General features: G+C 43.1%; 1 protein-coding gene across 1 annotated transcript; it reads left to right on the top strand.

Annotated features, from left to right (window-relative positions):
* The first annotated feature begins 431 nt into the window (after nt 1-431).
* On the top strand, nt 432-15,917 carry LOC135553267 (sodium- and chloride-dependent betaine transporter-like). Its single transcript, XM_064985440.1, has 13 exons — nt 432-561; nt 690-824; nt 1,016-1,226; nt 1,378-1,510; nt 1,911-2,045; nt 2,615-2,718; nt 2,941-3,065; nt 12,384-12,496; nt 13,410-13,550; nt 13,717-13,813; nt 14,105-14,205; nt 15,483-15,653; nt 15,765-15,917. The coding sequence occupies exons 1-13, from the start codon at nt 432-434 to the stop codon at nt 15,915-15,917; spliced, it is 1,749 nt and encodes a 582-aa protein (XP_064841512.1).
* Nucleotides 15,918-17,197: the final 1,280 nt, after the last annotated feature.

The raw sequence follows: 17,197 nt of genomic DNA, 5'->3' as shown, positions 1-17,197 counted from the left end.
TCCAGTTTGTTTTAGCCGGTTTACACATTTGCATAGAAGGTAGACAAACTCCTTGGGTCAGTCTAGTTGGAGTGTAAACAGTCTGTTAAACTTGAACTTACAGTCTGTCCCAACACAAACACAAGGCATGACTTAGAGCATGTAGTCATGAGGCAACTTCAAAACTTTGTGACAACATCAAAATCAGAATCAATCTATGAATTCCCATTATAGACATGGCCACATTTGTATTTTCTAGTCGCCAGTTAATCTTCTGTAAATCATTCATTTTTTTTGTTATCATTTTTTTTTTCGCAGAAAATGGAAGACATCCCTCTCCGCTTTCCAACACATTTTCCTGTAAATCATACATTTTTGGCGAAAGATGAAAATATTATAAATCTGTGGAGAGGAGTCTCTGTTGGTTGTTGGGGTCAAACCTTTCTCAGACGATGGACAGACTACCAAAAGAACGAGAGACATGGGCCAATCGTGCAGAGTTCATCCTTTCTTCAGTAGGCTATGCAGTCGGAATTGGAAATGTGTGGCGCTTTCCATACGTCTGCTTCAGCGATGGCGGAGGTAAGTTCATGGAAGATTATGGAGTACAACATTACCCTGGGAGCTCTTATAATAGGTTTAATACACTATTATTAGATGAAATGTTTTACCATTGATTTCTCCATATAATTACCATCTCCTCTAATCAGGTGCATTCCTCATTCCCTATCTCACCATGATGTGTCTGTGTGCCATCCCGCTGGTGTTCATGGAGTTTACAGTGGGGCAGTACACAAAAAGAGGACCTGTTGAAGCATTCATCGACATCTGTCCTCTAATGAAAGGTGGGATAACTTTTGCCACAAAAAAAGGGAAGATCTTTCATTACAGGATATAATTGACCAGTATTATGAAGTCAGTTGTATATCAAGAGAGACCACAAGCAACAGAATACTAGAGCCTGTATCATTCTTTATTTTATTTGACCTTTAACCTATGCTATGTTTATTCCATGTTTGTTGTTGTTGATCTCCAGGTGTGGGTGTGGCCATGGTGATGCTGTCCTTCATCGTGGCCTCCTACAACAACACAGTCCTGACCTGGGTTCTGTACTACCTCTTCCACTCCTTCACAGCCCCGTTGCCATGGCAGCTCTGTAATGCCACCTGGAACATTCCAGAGAACTGTTCCAGCTTCATGGAAAACACCACCACACACCTACAGTCCGCCACTAAACAATTCTTTGAGTAGGTTTTACATTACAGTAACATTTTAACCGTTCTTATTCAATGTCACTTCAAGCTGTGATGTTGGTTTAACCAAATTCACAACACACTAGTTGTTTTTAATTCACCAAGAATGTAGCATCATTACACTTAAATACTGTCGTGTATTTAGCCATAGGCTCCTGGAAATCACTGAGGGGATTGAGACTGTGGGCCACCTGCGATGGGAGCTGGTTGGAATTCTCCTGCTGATCTGGGTCATCCTATTCTTCTGTGTCTTCAAGGGGATCAGATCCACTGGCAAAGTTGTCCATCCCTCCTGACCATTGTTACATTGGATACCCAACAGAGCACTTCATGAAAGTGATTCTGCTCTACTAATGATGAGTGTCGGGGAGAACTGTTGTGGTGTGACACTCGAATCACTCCACACACTCAACATGTGTGTGTGTGTGTGTGTGTGTGTGTGTGTGTGTGTGTGTGTGTGTGTGTGTGTGTGTGTGTGTGTGCGTGCGCGTGCATGTGCGTGTGTGTGTGTGCGTGTGTGTGTGTGTGTGTGTGTGTGTGCGTGCGCGTGCGTGCGCGTGCACGTGCGTGTGCGTGTGTGTGTGTGTGTGCGCACGCGCGTGCGTGCGCGTGTATGTGTGTGTGTGTGTGCGCGTGTGTGTGTGTGCGCGTGTGTGTGTGTGTGTGTACCATCCACAGGTGGTGTACTTCACAGCACTGTTTCCATATGTGGTCCTTCTGGCTCTTCTGTTCAACAATGTCCGACTACCAGGAGCCCTGGATGGCATTCTGTTCTTCCTGACACCCAAATGGAACAAACTGGGAGAGATACACGTGAGTGGGTCAAAGCACTCATAAACTTTGACTTGACTTCGACTTGAAGAAGTGACTTCGACTTGAAGAAGTGACTTCGACTTGAAGAAGTGACTTCGACTTGAAGAAGTGATCTTATTCATGAATTAATGACATAGACACGTTGTTATACTCATTGTGATGGTCTTGGTTAGGTTCCCCTACACTGATTTTCTTAGTCAGTTTGCAGGTCTTGCTCCCATAAAATAATGACTTTGTCAGTCTATAACACTGTACCTACCCATGTTTGAGCCATTATGTGAGAAGTGTTAGATGACAGTTTGACCTCAGGAATGCCCGCTCATTGTTTCATGTTTCCAGGCAGTGGTGTTTTTATTTGTCTAGAGAAAACAATGTTTAACCAGCTCCTGTTGTAAAAAAGTAACTGTCAAGCGTTTGCTTTTGTATACTGTTGTTACAACTAGCTCCTGGGGCACTGCACTGGGGCTGGCCCATTGCTTCCCATGTGTGTGTGTCTCAGGGGACATAAGCATAAAGACAAATGTCCATTCTCTGCAAGTTAATGGACAATAAGGTAATCTTTTTCACAGGTATGGATTGATGCTACTGCTCAGATCTTCTACTCAATAGGCATTGGATTTGGCTGCTTACTGTCTATGGCCAGCCACAACAAGGTCAACAATAACATCCTCAGGTAGTCTATAGAAAGCTTTTGTGTTTGCTTACGTGTGACATTTTGCACATTGCACTGCCATTGCTAACAAACACACAGATATACAGTATTTGGCCCCATACAAACTGACTGCCTCCTGGTGTGGTGCTCGTGTTGCACTTCTACAGAACTATGGATTTCATCTGAATGAAATACTTCATAATCGTAAACAATGAACTCATCATTATCTTTTGTGTGCGGCAGGGATGCAATGATTGTCACTTTGGCGAACTCTGCCACCAGTATTTTTGCTGGCTTCGTCATGTTCTCTGGCATCGGCTACATGGCACATGTGCGCCACCTCCAAGTGGAGCAACTGGCTGTTGAAGGTACTGTTCAGGAGGACTTAGCTCTGGTCCAGGGCGTTACTGGCTGTTGGAGGTACTGTTCAGGAGGACTTAGCTCTGGTCCAGGGTGTTACTGACTGTTGGAGGTACTGTTCAGGAGGACTTAGCTCTGGTCCAGGGTGTTACTGACTGTTGGAGGTAATGTTCAGGAGGACTTAGCTCTGGTCCAGGGTGTTACTGACTGTTGGAGGTAATGTTCAGGAGGACTTAGCTCTGGTCCACTGCATTACATGTGGTTTGCTGATTCTGAGCATTTTTCAACAGGCATCTTTTTCAGGTTTTAATGTCATGTACACAAGTACAGGGAAATGCCTTGCTTGCTAGCTCTAATCCCAACAATGCAGTAATCAATGTCAATGTATTACTAAAAAGAACAAAAACACAGGAGAAATAAGAAGAACACGAGAAAGTAAGAAGCTATATACAGAGTCAGTTCTAATACCATATTTACAATGTGTAGGGATACTGGAGTGATAGAGGGATATAGGATATATGATTAACAGAGTAGCAGCAACATCTCATCTATGATGAATGCATGTGAGTGTGTGTGTGTGTGCATTCGTGTAGAGTCCATTTTAATGTGTGTGCATGATATGTGTGAGCAAATTTAGTGTGTGTGTGTGTGTGTGTGTGTGTGTGTGTGTGTGTGTGTGTGTGTGTGTGTGTGTGTGTGTGTGTGTGTGTGTGTGTGTGTGTGTGTGTGTGTGTGTGTGTGTGTGTGTGTGTGTGTGTGTGTGTGTGTGTGTGTGTGTGTGTGTGTGTGTTGGAGAGTCAGTGTGCGTGAGTGTCCTGTGAGTGTGCATAGAGACAGCGCAAGAATAAATATTAAACCAGAGGGTCAACTCAGATAGTCTGTGTAGTCGTTTTGTTAGCTATTTATTTAGCAGTGTTATGGCTTGGGGATAGAAGCTGTTCAGAGGCCCGTTGATGTCAGACTTGATGCAACGGTAACACTTGTTGTGCAGAAGTACAGAGAATGGCCTATGGCTTGGGTGGCTGGAGTCTTTAATCATTTTACGGACCTTCCTTTCACACCGCCTGATATACAAGACCTGGATGGCAGGGAGCTGGGCGGTCTGCACCACCCTCTGTAGCGCCATGCGATTGAGAGCGGTGCAGATGCCATACCAAGCAGTGATTCAGCCAGTCAAGGTGCTCTCAATGGTGCAGCTGTAGAAATGTTTGAGGATTTGAGGGCCCATGCCAAACATTTTCAACCTCCTGAGGGGTAAGAGGCGCTGTCGCACCCTTTTTACGACTGTCCAACTGTGTGTGGACCATGTTAAATCCCTAGTAAATCCCTAGGGCTCTCGACCCGCTCCACTGCAGCCTCGTCTATGTAGATGGGGGCGTGCTCGCCCCCTCATTCCCGGTAGTCCATGATCAGCTCCTTGGTCTTACTGAGGTTGAAGGAGAGGTCGTTATCCTGGCAGTGTGGTGTGGTGCCGCCTTGTAGGCTGTCTCATTGTTGGTGATCAGGCCTACCACCGGCGTGTCGTCAGCAAACTTGATGATGGTGTTGGAGTCGTGCATGGCCACGCAGTCGTGGGTGAACAGGGATTACAGGTGGGGGCTGAGGTGATGTTGCCTACCCTCACACACCTAGGGGTCGGCCTGTCAGGAAGTCTAGGATCCAGTTGCAGAGGGGGGTGTTTAGTCCCAGGGCCCTAAACCTGGTGACGAGCTTGGAGGGGACAATGGTGTTGAACGCTGAGCTGTAATCAATGAACAGTATTCTCACATAGGTATTCCTCTTATCTAGGTGGGTGAGGGCAGTGTGGAGTGCAATTGAGTTTGCATCGTCTATGTATCTGTTGGGTTGGTATGCAAATTGGAGTGGGTCTAGGATGTGGGTCTAGGGTGTGTGTCATAACCAGTCTTTCAAAGCACTTCATGATTACAGATGTGACTGCTACAGGGCGGTAATCGTTGTGGAATGAATCCTTACATGCTGACCACACCGCTTGTGTTGCGTGCCCAAGAGTTGCAAAATAAATGTACACATACTTGTTATTCAAATGTTGCACCCACACTACTTGTGCACGCCAATGACCAACTGCGTTGCCAAGCACAAAAATAGAAGTCAGTTCTATTTGTGACGCTGAACGCTATGCAAGTCCTGTCTCTCCCATCTCCTCATTGGTTTATAGAAGCAGATACCCACATGCCATCTCTCATTGGTTATACCCACATTGGTGATTGAAAGACGAACTGAGTTCGTCGGTCGTCGTGGTAATACTATGAAAGTTAGATGCTAATCACCATATAAAGTCCAAAGAAGAAAAAGCCTGGAAGGAGGAGAGATGACTAGAAACGATTCGGTTGACCATTTTATGTGTGGGATTAATTGTCGGATTAGAGGACCTTGTGCATTTCAGGTAAAATAACAAATCAACGTTTATATCACAGGAAAAATGATCTAGCAACAGCAAGCAAGCTAGCTAAATTGCCTTAAATGTTTAATGATTTTCGACCTGTCCCCAAATTAATATAATTGGTTCAGAGTTTGTTTTGATATTTCAACCTGCGTGTCGTGATCATGTTTGGTGTGGGGGGACAAAATCTATTTGGCCACGATGGCACACGGGCGTGTCCAGTTTGGGTACGGTGTTAGAGTTCTTAGGAACAGGAATGATGGTGGTCAGTTAAAGACATGTGAGGATTACAGACTGGAACAAGGAGAGGTTGAAAAGGACAGTGAATATGCCTGGAATACTGGAATACCATCTGCCCCCACGGCCTTGCGAGTGTTTACCTGATTAAAGACCTTACTCACGTCGGCCTCAGAGACAGATCACCCAGTCCTCTGGATTGGTGGGGGCCCTCACACCCGGCACGGTGTTGTTATTGTTGAAGCGTGCATAAAATGTATTGAGTTCATCTGGTAGAGAGGCATCGTTGGGCAGATCATGGCTGGGTCTTCCTTTGTAATCCGTAATGGACTGTCGCCCCTGCCACATGTGGTGGGAGTCGGAGCCTGTGTAGTATGATTCTCCCTTATTCCTATATTGTCCTTTTGCTTGTTTTGTTGAAGAATGCTCAGCATCAGCAATCTTCACATAACACCCTTGACCAGAGCAAATTTTTTAAATATTTTATTTTACTAGGCAAATCAGTTAATAACAAATTCTTATTTTCAATGACGTCCTAGGAACAGTGGGTTAACTGCCTGTTCAGGGGCAGAATGACAGATTTGTACCCTGTCAGCTCGGGGATATGAACTTGCAACCTTTCAGTTACTGGTCCAACAATCTAACCACTAGGCTACCATGCCGCCCCTAAACTGGGGTTATGTACAGATTGTGAAAACTGAATGTAGTTGCTAAAGAGAACTTATCCCACTTTAAATGAACAACAAATTATACTGAATTATCACAAAGTATTCCTTGATGTAATCCAATAGAAATAGTATCTAGAAAATGAAATTTAGTGAAGTAAATGTGGTGTGTTGCTAGTCTGAAGTAAATGTGGTGTGTCGCTAGTCTGAAGTAAATGTGGTGTTTTGCTAGTCTGAAGTAAATGTGGTGTGTTGCTAGTCTGCTTGCTAGTCCGAAGTAGATGTGGTGTGCTTGTTAGTCTGAAGTAAATGTGGTGTGCTTGCTAGTCTGCTTGCTAGTCTGAGGTAAATGTGGTGTGCTTGCTAGTCTGCTTGTTAGTCTGCAGTAAATGTGATGTGTTTGCTAGTCTGCTTGTTAGTCTGAAGTAAATGTGGTGTGCCTGCTAGTCTGAAGTAAATGTGGTGTGCTTGCTAGTCTGCTTGTTAGTCTGAAGTAAATGTGGTGTGCTTGCTAGTCTGCTTGCTAGTCTGAAGTAAATGTGGTGTGCTTGCTAGTCTGCTTGTTAGTCTGAAGTAAATGTGGTGTGCTTGCTAGTCTGCTTGCTAGTCTGAAGTAAATGTGGTGTGTTACTAGTCTGCTTGTTAGTCTGAAGTAAATGTGGTGTGCCTGCTAGTCTGAAGTAAATGTGGTGTGCTTGCTAGTCTGCTTGTTAGTCTGAAGTAAATGTGGTGTGCTTGCTAGTCTGCTTGTTAGTCTGAAGTAAATGTGGTGTGCCTGCTCGTCTTGAAGTAAATATGGGGTGGTTGGTAGTCTTGAAGTATTTCTGGTTTTGAAATAGTAACAGTAGTGGTAGATACAGGGGTAGTAATGGTAGTAATAGGGTTTTCCCCATTCCAGTTTATGGCCATTGAAATGCATTGGGATTTAGGCAAATATGTTTGGAGTGTAAAAAGGTATGTGGTATTACATGTGTTTTTGAAGCACCAGTGTCAGCCCGCACGTTTTAAAGTTGTTTGGTGTTGGTAGCTTTAACGGTTCAAGAGCATTGGACAAAAAGTATAAATTGTATAAAAAAAGCTGAATACAAGCAACCTATTCCAGGCCGGTCTGCACATTTTAAAGATTGAATGATGTTTCGAGCTTCAACGGTGGGAAGACTAATTACGACTGGAACCTTTCCCATTCAAGTCTTTACGGCCATTGAAATTCATTGGAATTGATGAAAACGTGGTTGTAGGGTGAAAAGTATTAGTAGTATTTAGGGGTTGTAACCAGTTCAGGGAACAGAACAGAAAACCAGAAAATAACAACATTTTTCAATGAACAGAATCAAAAGCGTGAACACATCTGATCTATACTGTTCTGGAAACAGAACTGTTATCTTAAAAGCGTGAGAACTGGTTAAAACTTTAATTTACGCTCTGAGAATTTTTTGCTGTTGTACATCAGAGCCATCCCTCTGTCAATCAGAAACTTCTTCCAGTGTCTTCATGCCAGCTGAAAATCTTTGACAGAATTTTATTTTGCTGGCCGGAACAGTTGAACGGAACAAACAAATAACAGTTCTATTCATAATGAAACGATTGGAAAATAATGTAATTTTTTTATAGCAAACTGCAGACGTTCAGCCTGGACGTTTCAAAGTTGTTTTGGTGTTGGTAGCTTTTATAGGTTTGGGCCTAAAGGTGGCAGCAGAGGGCAAATAATAATAATAAGAATGAGCAGGTTCTAAAGTACATCTAATAAACAGTCAAATCAAATCACATTTTAATTGTCACATGCGCCAAATACAACAAGTGTAGACTTTACAGTGAAATGCTTACTTACGAGTCCTTTCCCAACAATGCAGTTAAAAAGGAAGAAAATTAACAAATAGATAAAAATGAAATAATTACACAATAAAATAACATAAACGAGACTATATACAAGGAGTACTGGAAATGGCTGATTTTTAATGGAATATCTACATAGGCGTACAGAGGCCCATTATCAGCAACCATCACTCCTGTGTTCCAATGGCACGTTGTGTTAGCTAATCCAAGTTTATCATTTTAAAAGGCTAATTGATCATTAGAAAACCCTTTTGCAATTATGTTAACACAGCTGAAAACTTTTGTGCTGATTAAAGAAGCAATAAAATCGGACTTCTTTAGACTAGTTGAGTATCTGGAGCACTAGCATTTGTAGGTTCGATTACAGGCTCAAAATGGCCAGAAACAAAGACCTTTCTTCTGAAACCCACCAGTCTATTCTTGATCTGAGAAATGAAGGCTATTACATGAAGAAATTGCCAAGAAACAGAATGGTAAAAGTACATTAGTGTGTCTAGTTGGAGAAACAGACACCTTACAAGTCCTCAACTGGCAGCTTCATTAAATAGTACCCGCAAAACACCAGTCTCAATGTCAACAACGAAGAGGCAAATCCGGGATGTTGGCCTTCTAGGCAGAGTTCCTCTGTCCAGTGTCTGTGTTCTTTTGACCATCTTAATATTTTATTTTTATTGGCTAATCTGAGATATGGCTTTTTCTTTGCAACTCTGTCTAGAAGACCAGCATCATGGAGTTGCCTCTTCACTGTGCTTTTCTTTCAAAAACAAGGTCATTTCTAAGTGACCCTAAACTTTTGAACGGTAGTGTACATGTAGGTAGAGTTATTGAAGTGACTATGCATAGATAATAACAGAGAGTAGCAGCGATGTAAAATAATGTGGGGGGAGGCAGTGCAAATTGTCTGGGTAGCCATTTGATTAGATGTTCAGGAGTCTACTGGCTTGGGGGTAGAAGCTGTTTAGAAGCCTCTTGGAACTAGAGTTGGCGCTGTGAGGTATCAGAGTGAACAGTCTATGACTAGGGTGGCTGGAATCTTTTTAGGGCCTTCCTCTAACACCACCTGGTAGACAGGTCCTGGATGGCAGGAGGCTTGGCCCCAGTGATGTATTGGGCCGTACGCACTACCCTCCACAGTGCCTTGCGGTCGTAGGCCGAGCAGTTGTCATAACAGACAGTGATGCAACCGGTCGGGATGCTCTCAAAGGTGCAGCTGTAGAACCTTTTGAGGATCTGAGGACCCATGCCAGATCTTTTCAGTCTCCTGCGGGGGAATATGTTTTGTTGTGCCCTCTTCATGACTGTCATGGTGTGTTTGGACCATGTTAGTTTGTTGGTGATGTGGACAGCAAGGAACTTGAAGCTCTCAACCTGCTCCATTGCAGCTCCGTCGATGAAAATGGGGGCATGCTCAGGCCTCCTTTTCCTGTAGTCCACAATCATCTCCTTTGTCTTCATCATGTTGAGGGAGAGGTTGTTGTCCTGGCTCCACACAGCCAGGTCTCTGACCTCCTCCCTATAGGCTGTCTCGTCGTTGTCGGTGATCAGGCCTACCACTGTTGTGTCGTCAGTGTACTTTAATGATCGTGTTGGAGTCGTGCCTGGCCGTGCAGTCATGAGTGAACAGGGAGTACAGGAGGGGGCTGAACACACACCCCTGAGGCGCCCCTGTGTTGAGGATCAGCATGGCGGATGTGTTGTTACTTACCCTTACCACCTAGGGGCGGCCCGTCAGGAAGTCCAGGATCCAGTTGCAGAGGGAGGTGTACAGTCCCAAGGTCCTTAGCTTATTGATGAGCTTTGAGGGCACTATGATGTTGAAAGCTGAGCTGTAGTCAAATTGGAGTGGGTGTAGGATTTCTGGGGTAATGGTGTTGATGTGAGCCATGACCACCCTTTCAAAGCACTTCATGGCTACAGACGTGAGTGCTACGGGTCGGTAGTCATTTAGATGGGTTACCTTAGTGTTCTTGGGCACAGCACAGGGTCTGCTTAAAACATGTTGGTATTATTGGAAAGGGAGAGGTTGAAAATGTCAGTGAAGGCACTTGCCAGTTGGTCAGCGCATGCTCGGAGTACACGTCCTGGTAATCTATCTTGCCCTCCGGCCTTGTGAATGTTGACCTGTTACAAGGTCTTACTCACATCGGCTGCGGAGAGCGTGATCACACAGTCGTCCAGAACAGCTGGTGCTCTCATGCATGTTTTAGTGTTATTTGCCTCGAAGTGAGCATAGAAGTAGTTTAGCTCATCTGGTAGGCTTGTGTCACTGGGCAGCTCTCGGCTGTGTCTCCGTTTGTAGTCTGTGATGGTTTGCAAGCCCTGCCACATCCGCCGAGTGTCAGAGCAGGTGTAGTATGATTTGCTCTTAGTCCTGTATTGACACTTTACCTGTTTGATGGTTCATCGGAGGGCATAGCAGGATTTCTTATAAGCTTCCGGGTTAGAGTCCCGCTCCTTGAAAGTGGCAGCTTTAGCGTTTAGCTCGATGTGGATGTTGCCTGTAATCCATGGCTTCTGGTTGGGGTATGTACGTACGGTCACTGTGGGGACAACGTCATTGATGCACTTATTGATGAAGCCAATGACTGATGTGGTGTACTCATCAATGCCATAGGATGAATCCCAGACATATTCCAGTCTGTGATAGCAAAACAGTCCTGTAGCTTAGCATCTGCTTCATCTGACCACTTTTTTATTGACCGAGTCACTGGTGCTTCCTGTTTTATTTGTGCTTGTCGGCAGGAATCAGGAGGATATAATTATGGTCAGAATAGTCCAATGGAGAGTGAGGGAGAGCTTTGTACATGTCTCTGTGTGTGGAGTAAAGCTGGTCTATAGTTTTGCACATTTAACATGCTGATAGACATTTGGTAAAACAGATTTAAGTTTCCCTGCATTAAAGTCCCCGGCCACTAGGAGCGCCGCCTCTGGATGAGCATTTCCTGTTTGCTTATGGCAGAATACAGCTCATTGAGTGCGGTCTTAGTGCCAGCATCGGACTGTGTGGTATGAAGACAGCTCCGAAAAATACATTTGCAAACTCTCTCGGTAAATTGTGTGGTCTACAGCTTATCATGAGATACTCTACCTCAGGCGAACAAAACCTTGAGACTTTAGACCTTAGATATCATGCACCAGCTATTATTTACAAAAATACATTGTCCGCCGCCCCTTGTCTTACCAGATGCCGCTGTTCTATCCTGTCGACACATCGCATAACCAGCCAGCTGTATGTTGATAATGTCATCGTTCAGCCACGACTCCGTGAAGAACAAGATATTACCGTTTTTAATGTCCCGTTGGTAGTTTAATCTTCCTCGTAGGTCGTCGATTTTATTTTCCAATGATTGCACGTTAGGTCATAAGAGACGATAGCAGCAACATTATCTTCAAAATAAGTTTCAAAAATAAGTTACAAAAAAAGGCAAAAATATGAACATAAGAACACGATCAGTTAGGAGCACGTAGAATATCAGCCATCTTCTCCGGCGCCGTCTTCAATAATTGGGTTTGGTTAGGTGATTGATTGAAATACTATGTACATGTATGTGAGGTGTGAAAAGCAGAACGTCTGGGTAGCCATTTAATGAACAGTTTAGCAGTCTTATGACTTTGGGTTGGAAGCTGTTCAGGAGCCTTTTGGACCCAGACCTGGCGCTCCGGTACTGCTTGCCATGCAGTAGCAGAGAGAACAGACTGTGACTTGAGTGGCAAATTGACCATTTTTAGAGCCTTCCTCTGACACTGCTGGGCAGAGAGGTCCTGGATGGCAGGAAGCTTGGCCCCAGTGATGGGCCGTATGTACTACCCTCTGTAGAGCCTTTACGGTCGGATGCTGAGAAGTTGCCATACCAGGCGGTGATGCAGCCAGTCAAGATGTAGTGTGAAGGAATTTAATGATGCAACTGCCATACCTGGTCTAGAATGTGTTCTTGCCTGAACTGTCACACTATTACTGGAAACACATGTACAGAACATGTCATGGTCATAGACACAGTGACACTATGTTGTGTATTGTGTGTGTGTGTGTGTCTGTGTGTGTGTGTGTGTGTGTGTGTGTGTGTGTGTGTGTGTGTGTGTGTGTGTGTGTGTGTGTGTGTGTGTGTGTGTGTGTGTGTGTGTGTGTGTGTGTGTGTGTGTGTGTGTGTGTGTGTGTGTGTGTGTGTGTGTGTGTGTGTGTGTTTATCCAGGACCTGGTTTGGCATTTGTAGTTTACCCAGAGATCTTCAGCACCATGCCTGTCTCTCAGCTCTGGGCCTGCCTCTTCTTCCTCATGCTGATGTGTCTCGGCCTGGATAGTCAGGTTTGGTAGCACAGAAACACACTGAGCACACACCCACACACATGCACACTCGTACACTTACACGCACATAGTTTAATGTTTAATCTGTATAGTTTAATGTGTGTTTTGTCTTTATAGTTTAATGTGTGTTTTGTCTTTATAGAATGTGTGTTTTGTCTGTATATTTTGTGTGTTTTGTCTGTATAGTTTAATGTGTGGTTTGTCTGTATAGTTGAATGTGTTTTGTCTCTATAGTTGAATGTGTGTTTTGTCTGTATAGTTTGTGTGTTTTGTCTGTATAGTTTAATGTGTGTTTTGTCTTTATAGTTTAATGTGTGTTTTGTCTTTATAGAATGTGTGTTTTGTCTGTATAGTTTGTGTGTTTTGTCTGTGTCGTTTAATGTGTGTTTTGTCTGTATAGTTTGTGTGTTTTTTCTGTATAGTATAATGTGTGTTTTGTCTTTATAGTTTAATGTGTGCTTTGTGTTTATAGAATGTGTGTTTGTCTTTATAGTTTGTGTGTTTTGTCTGTACCGTTTAATGCTTGTTTTGTCTGTATAGTTTGTGTTTTGTCTGTATCGTTTGTGTGTTTTGTCTTTATATTTTTTAATGTGTGTTTTGTCTGTATAGTTTGCATGTTTTGTCTGTATAGTTTAATGTGTGTTTTTTCTGTGTAGTTTAATGTATTTTGTCTGTATAGTTGAATGTGTGTTTTGTCTGTACAGTTTAATGTGTGTTTTGTCTGTATAGTTTGTGTTTTGTCTGTATAGTTTGTGTGTTTTGTCTTTATATTTTTTAATGTGTGTTTTGTCTGTATAGTTTAATGTGTTTTGTCTGTATAGTTTGTGTATTTTGTCTGTATAGTTTGTGTGTTTTGTCTGTGTAGTTTAATGTGTTTTGTCTGTATAGTTGAACGTGTGTTTTGTCTGTATAGTTTGCCCTTGTGGAGGTCATGGGAACTTTCGTTATGGACAGCTTTGGCCCAAAGATTCTCCTCATGCTGAACTATAAAGAGCTGGTGACCCTATTACTCTGCTTCTTGACCTTCCTGCTTGGCCTTCCCTGCATTACTCAGGTGTGTGAGTGTGCTTGTATTTCTGTTTAAGTGTGTGTGTATGTGTGTATGTGTGTGCATGTGTGTGTGCATGCGTGTGTGTATCTGGTTTCAAGAGGTGTAACCTTGGTGCCATTATCCTTTTCAAACCAATAACCTATGTGCCCTTGGGTCTTGGTATTTACAGGGCGGGGTCTACATCTTCCAGCTGTTAGACTATTCTGTTGGCATAACACTGATGCTCACTTCTTTATTTGAAGTCGTTGCTCTAAGCTGGATATTTGGTAAGTGCTCCAATGCGAGCTTATATGGTGCTCTTTTCCCCAATGAATGTATATGTTTGCTTCATCTGACCCTGAATAATAATGACCTGAAGTATGTATGACATTATTCATAAATTTTTCTCTCCAAAACAAGGCCTCTTGCTTCCAAAGAAGATTTGTGAAGTATTTTCTGAACATGTCCCCAATGGAAACGCCATGTGACCTTTCTTTTCAAAGATTGATTTCATATACAACAAGTATATATCATTCTGATCATTGCTTAAATGCTTTACACTTCCTGCTGATTTGTAGGAGTATGGCGGCTCTCCATCATGGTGAAAAGGATTCTGGGAAAGCCTCCAAACATCTTCTTTAAGGCCTGCTGGTTGGTGGTCTCTCCACTGTTGATCGTGGTGAGTCTACTTGAAGATCCTCATTCATGCACTAACCCAGTGCAGTGGGTGACCTGGCCCTTATCCCAGGGAGGTCGTTCAAGTTTGATGTCGAAATCTGACATCTGTCCATGTCCTGAAGAAGTCGGGAAATGCCATGAAAACCGAACATTAGGGACAACAGTGAGCGCTAATAACATCTAGTAGGCTTGGGTTGTGGAAGGGGGTGGCAGGTGGTCGTAATCCCATGACTCTGGATCAGAAGGTTGTGTGTTCGATCTCATTTGTGGACACTGGTTTAATGTTGTTTTGTTTTAACTCTATCTCAAACCTTAACACTTACCTTAACCATTCAGAATGAGTGCCTAAACTTAACCCTTAACTTTGAAGTTTGACTATGGAAAACATAGATTATCCAGGGCAGCTGGTTGAGAGAATGCCAAGAGTGTGCAAAGCTGTCATCAAGGCAAAGTGTGGCTACCTTGAAGAATCTCAAATATAAAATTAATTTTGATTTAACACTTTTTTGGTTACTACATGATTGCATATGTTATTTCATAGTTTTGATGTCTTCACTATTATTCTAGAATAGAGAAAAGAAAAAGCTCCAAAACTATTGACCGCTAGTGTATATAATGTTTATATTGGGGTATATATTTATTTTACTAGACATGTCAGTTAAGAACAAATTCTTATTTTCAATGATGGCCTAGGAACAGTGGGTTAACTGCCTTGTTCAGGGCCAGAATGACAGATTTTTACCTTGTCAGCTTAGGGATTTGATCTCGCAACCTTTCAGCTACTAGTTCAATGCTCTGACCACTAGGCTACCTGCCGATTAGAAATGATGCAGACAATTACATTGATAGATTGCATAATATATCTGCAATATTAAAGCTGGTCTACCCTCTAAATAAATACATACAAATCAGGCTGCATTGTGTTGCGGGTTTAAATGCGTTTCCCGGTCATATATTTGACCTTTTACAGTGGACTTTTCTTTGGGAGTAAGATATTTGTTTAACAAAAACGTATGTATTCAACCGTAGCTATTTTTCACGTAGCCAGAAGATCCTTGCTAACAGCTGCACCAGGGTCGGACAGGCTGTCTAGATTAAGACACCGGATCCAAATATGACTAGGAAAACGTACCTCAATCCAGGGATGAAAAACCGAATCCGTGGTGTCTTAATATACACAGGAATGCCTGTCCAACCCTACTGCAGCTGTAAGGCTATGATTATTTATTTTTTTACCTTGAAAGGTAAACTCTTTTCCCAACCAATTTCTACCTGCAGGCCATATTGGTCACTGCCATGGTCCAGCACAAACCACTTCTTTACGAGAAGACATATCTCTACCCAGCATGGGCTGAAGGTGTCGCATGGATCATCATCTTTCTGTCCGTTGGCTGGATCCCTCTTGGAGCCATGCATGAGCTTCTTGGAAGGAAAGGCACTTGCTTAGCGGTAAGGTTTGTATGTAAATGCACATTAATCCATTATATGGATGGATGAATGGATGGATGGATGATGTGTTGATGGGCAGATATATGAATGTATTACTCTCCCCTGGTGTAGAGGCTGAAGGCGTCGGTGACTCCCAGGATCACCCTGGAGGAGGTCTGTAATGTGCCTGTCAATGAATACCAACACCAGGACCATGTTAAGTCTCTGTACAGCCTCTCTGAGGTCAGTCCTCTACGTGAAGAGAAAGACCGTGGGGACATGTAGGCTCCTGTGTGACCCATCTGCTAGAGCACGGGGTTTGCAATGACATGGTCATGGCTACGATTCCAGCTGGGCCATTCTATGTCTATATGCTCACAATGTCCATTGAATATGCATCTGAAAAGCACAACACTTAATAAAGGAATGTGACTCTGTCAATATTTTATTTTGGTGCTGTTTTCTTTTGTTTACTTTCGGTACGCCACTGGAAGGTACAAAGGTGCTGTAGTCCAGACTATAGCCGCCTGAAAGGGCACGTTAAAGCTTTACTTCAGGATCTGCTATGTACATCCTAATATACCCCGTTTCCAAGACACTTTGGGTAAAGAGAGTTGAAATATGCCTGCCGTTCTGTGCTTTGTCACTGTGACAAGTGTTTAGGCTTGTTTTTAGCCCATGGACCCTGACAGGATAGTGCCGGTCCATCGCAAAGCTCTCAAAGTACAGTAATACTGCTAGAGGTGTTGTTACAATAGCTTTTAATGAGACAATGGTGCAAACATTGTCTACATTATATAGACCTTTGTTTATTTGAAATAGATTGTATTTATTCATCTTGACGTATAGACTGGCTTAGATGGTGGTCTACTTCCTGAGTGCTCAGCACCAGGTGGTGTTTATACCATGCTGGTCATTTCTTTTTTACGAGTTGCATTTTCACACAAAATTAAAATGAAACATTCTGTCAGACTTTTGCCCTTAAAAGGGTACTTTCTTGATTCTACCGTTATTAATTCAACTAATTGTCTCGCAAAACTAACAATCACCTCATAAAAATCCACTATTAGGTAGAAATGGGGAGAGAGTGAGTCCATGAATGCAGGGTCGGCAGCACTCGGAGGCCAGGTGCCAGTGCAGTGTGAGAGGGAGGTTTATGAAGACATAAACAGAGCAGGACAATAGACCACCCTGGAGCCAGCCTCAAACAAACTTCATGTGCCCCCTGTGTCAAGTCAGTGTGGTGGAACATGCTAATCTCCTGTTTTAAAAACACTGGCCCCATGATGGACCGGTGTGGCAATAACATATAAGCTGATGAGAATGGGGGGGACAGAGAGAGAAATTGAAGGGTTTGCTGATGATCTGGTACTTCTGTCCCCAACCAAGGAGGGCCTACAGCAGCATCTAGATCTTCTGCACAGACTCTGTCAAACCTAGGCCCTGACAGTAAATCTCAGTAATACAAAAATAATGGTTTTCCAAGAAAGGTCCAGTTGCCAGGACTACAAATACAAATTCCATCTAGACACCGTTGCCCTAGACCACACAAACAACTATACATA

Source organism: Oncorhynchus masou, chromosome 13, assembly GCF_036934945.1.
Source record: "Oncorhynchus masou masou isolate Uvic2021 chromosome 13, UVic_Omas_1.1, whole genome shotgun sequence".
Lineage (NCBI taxonomy): Eukaryota > Metazoa > Chordata > Actinopteri > Salmoniformes > Salmonidae > Oncorhynchus > Oncorhynchus masou.
This window is presented reverse-complemented; position numbering and strand designations above follow the sequence as displayed.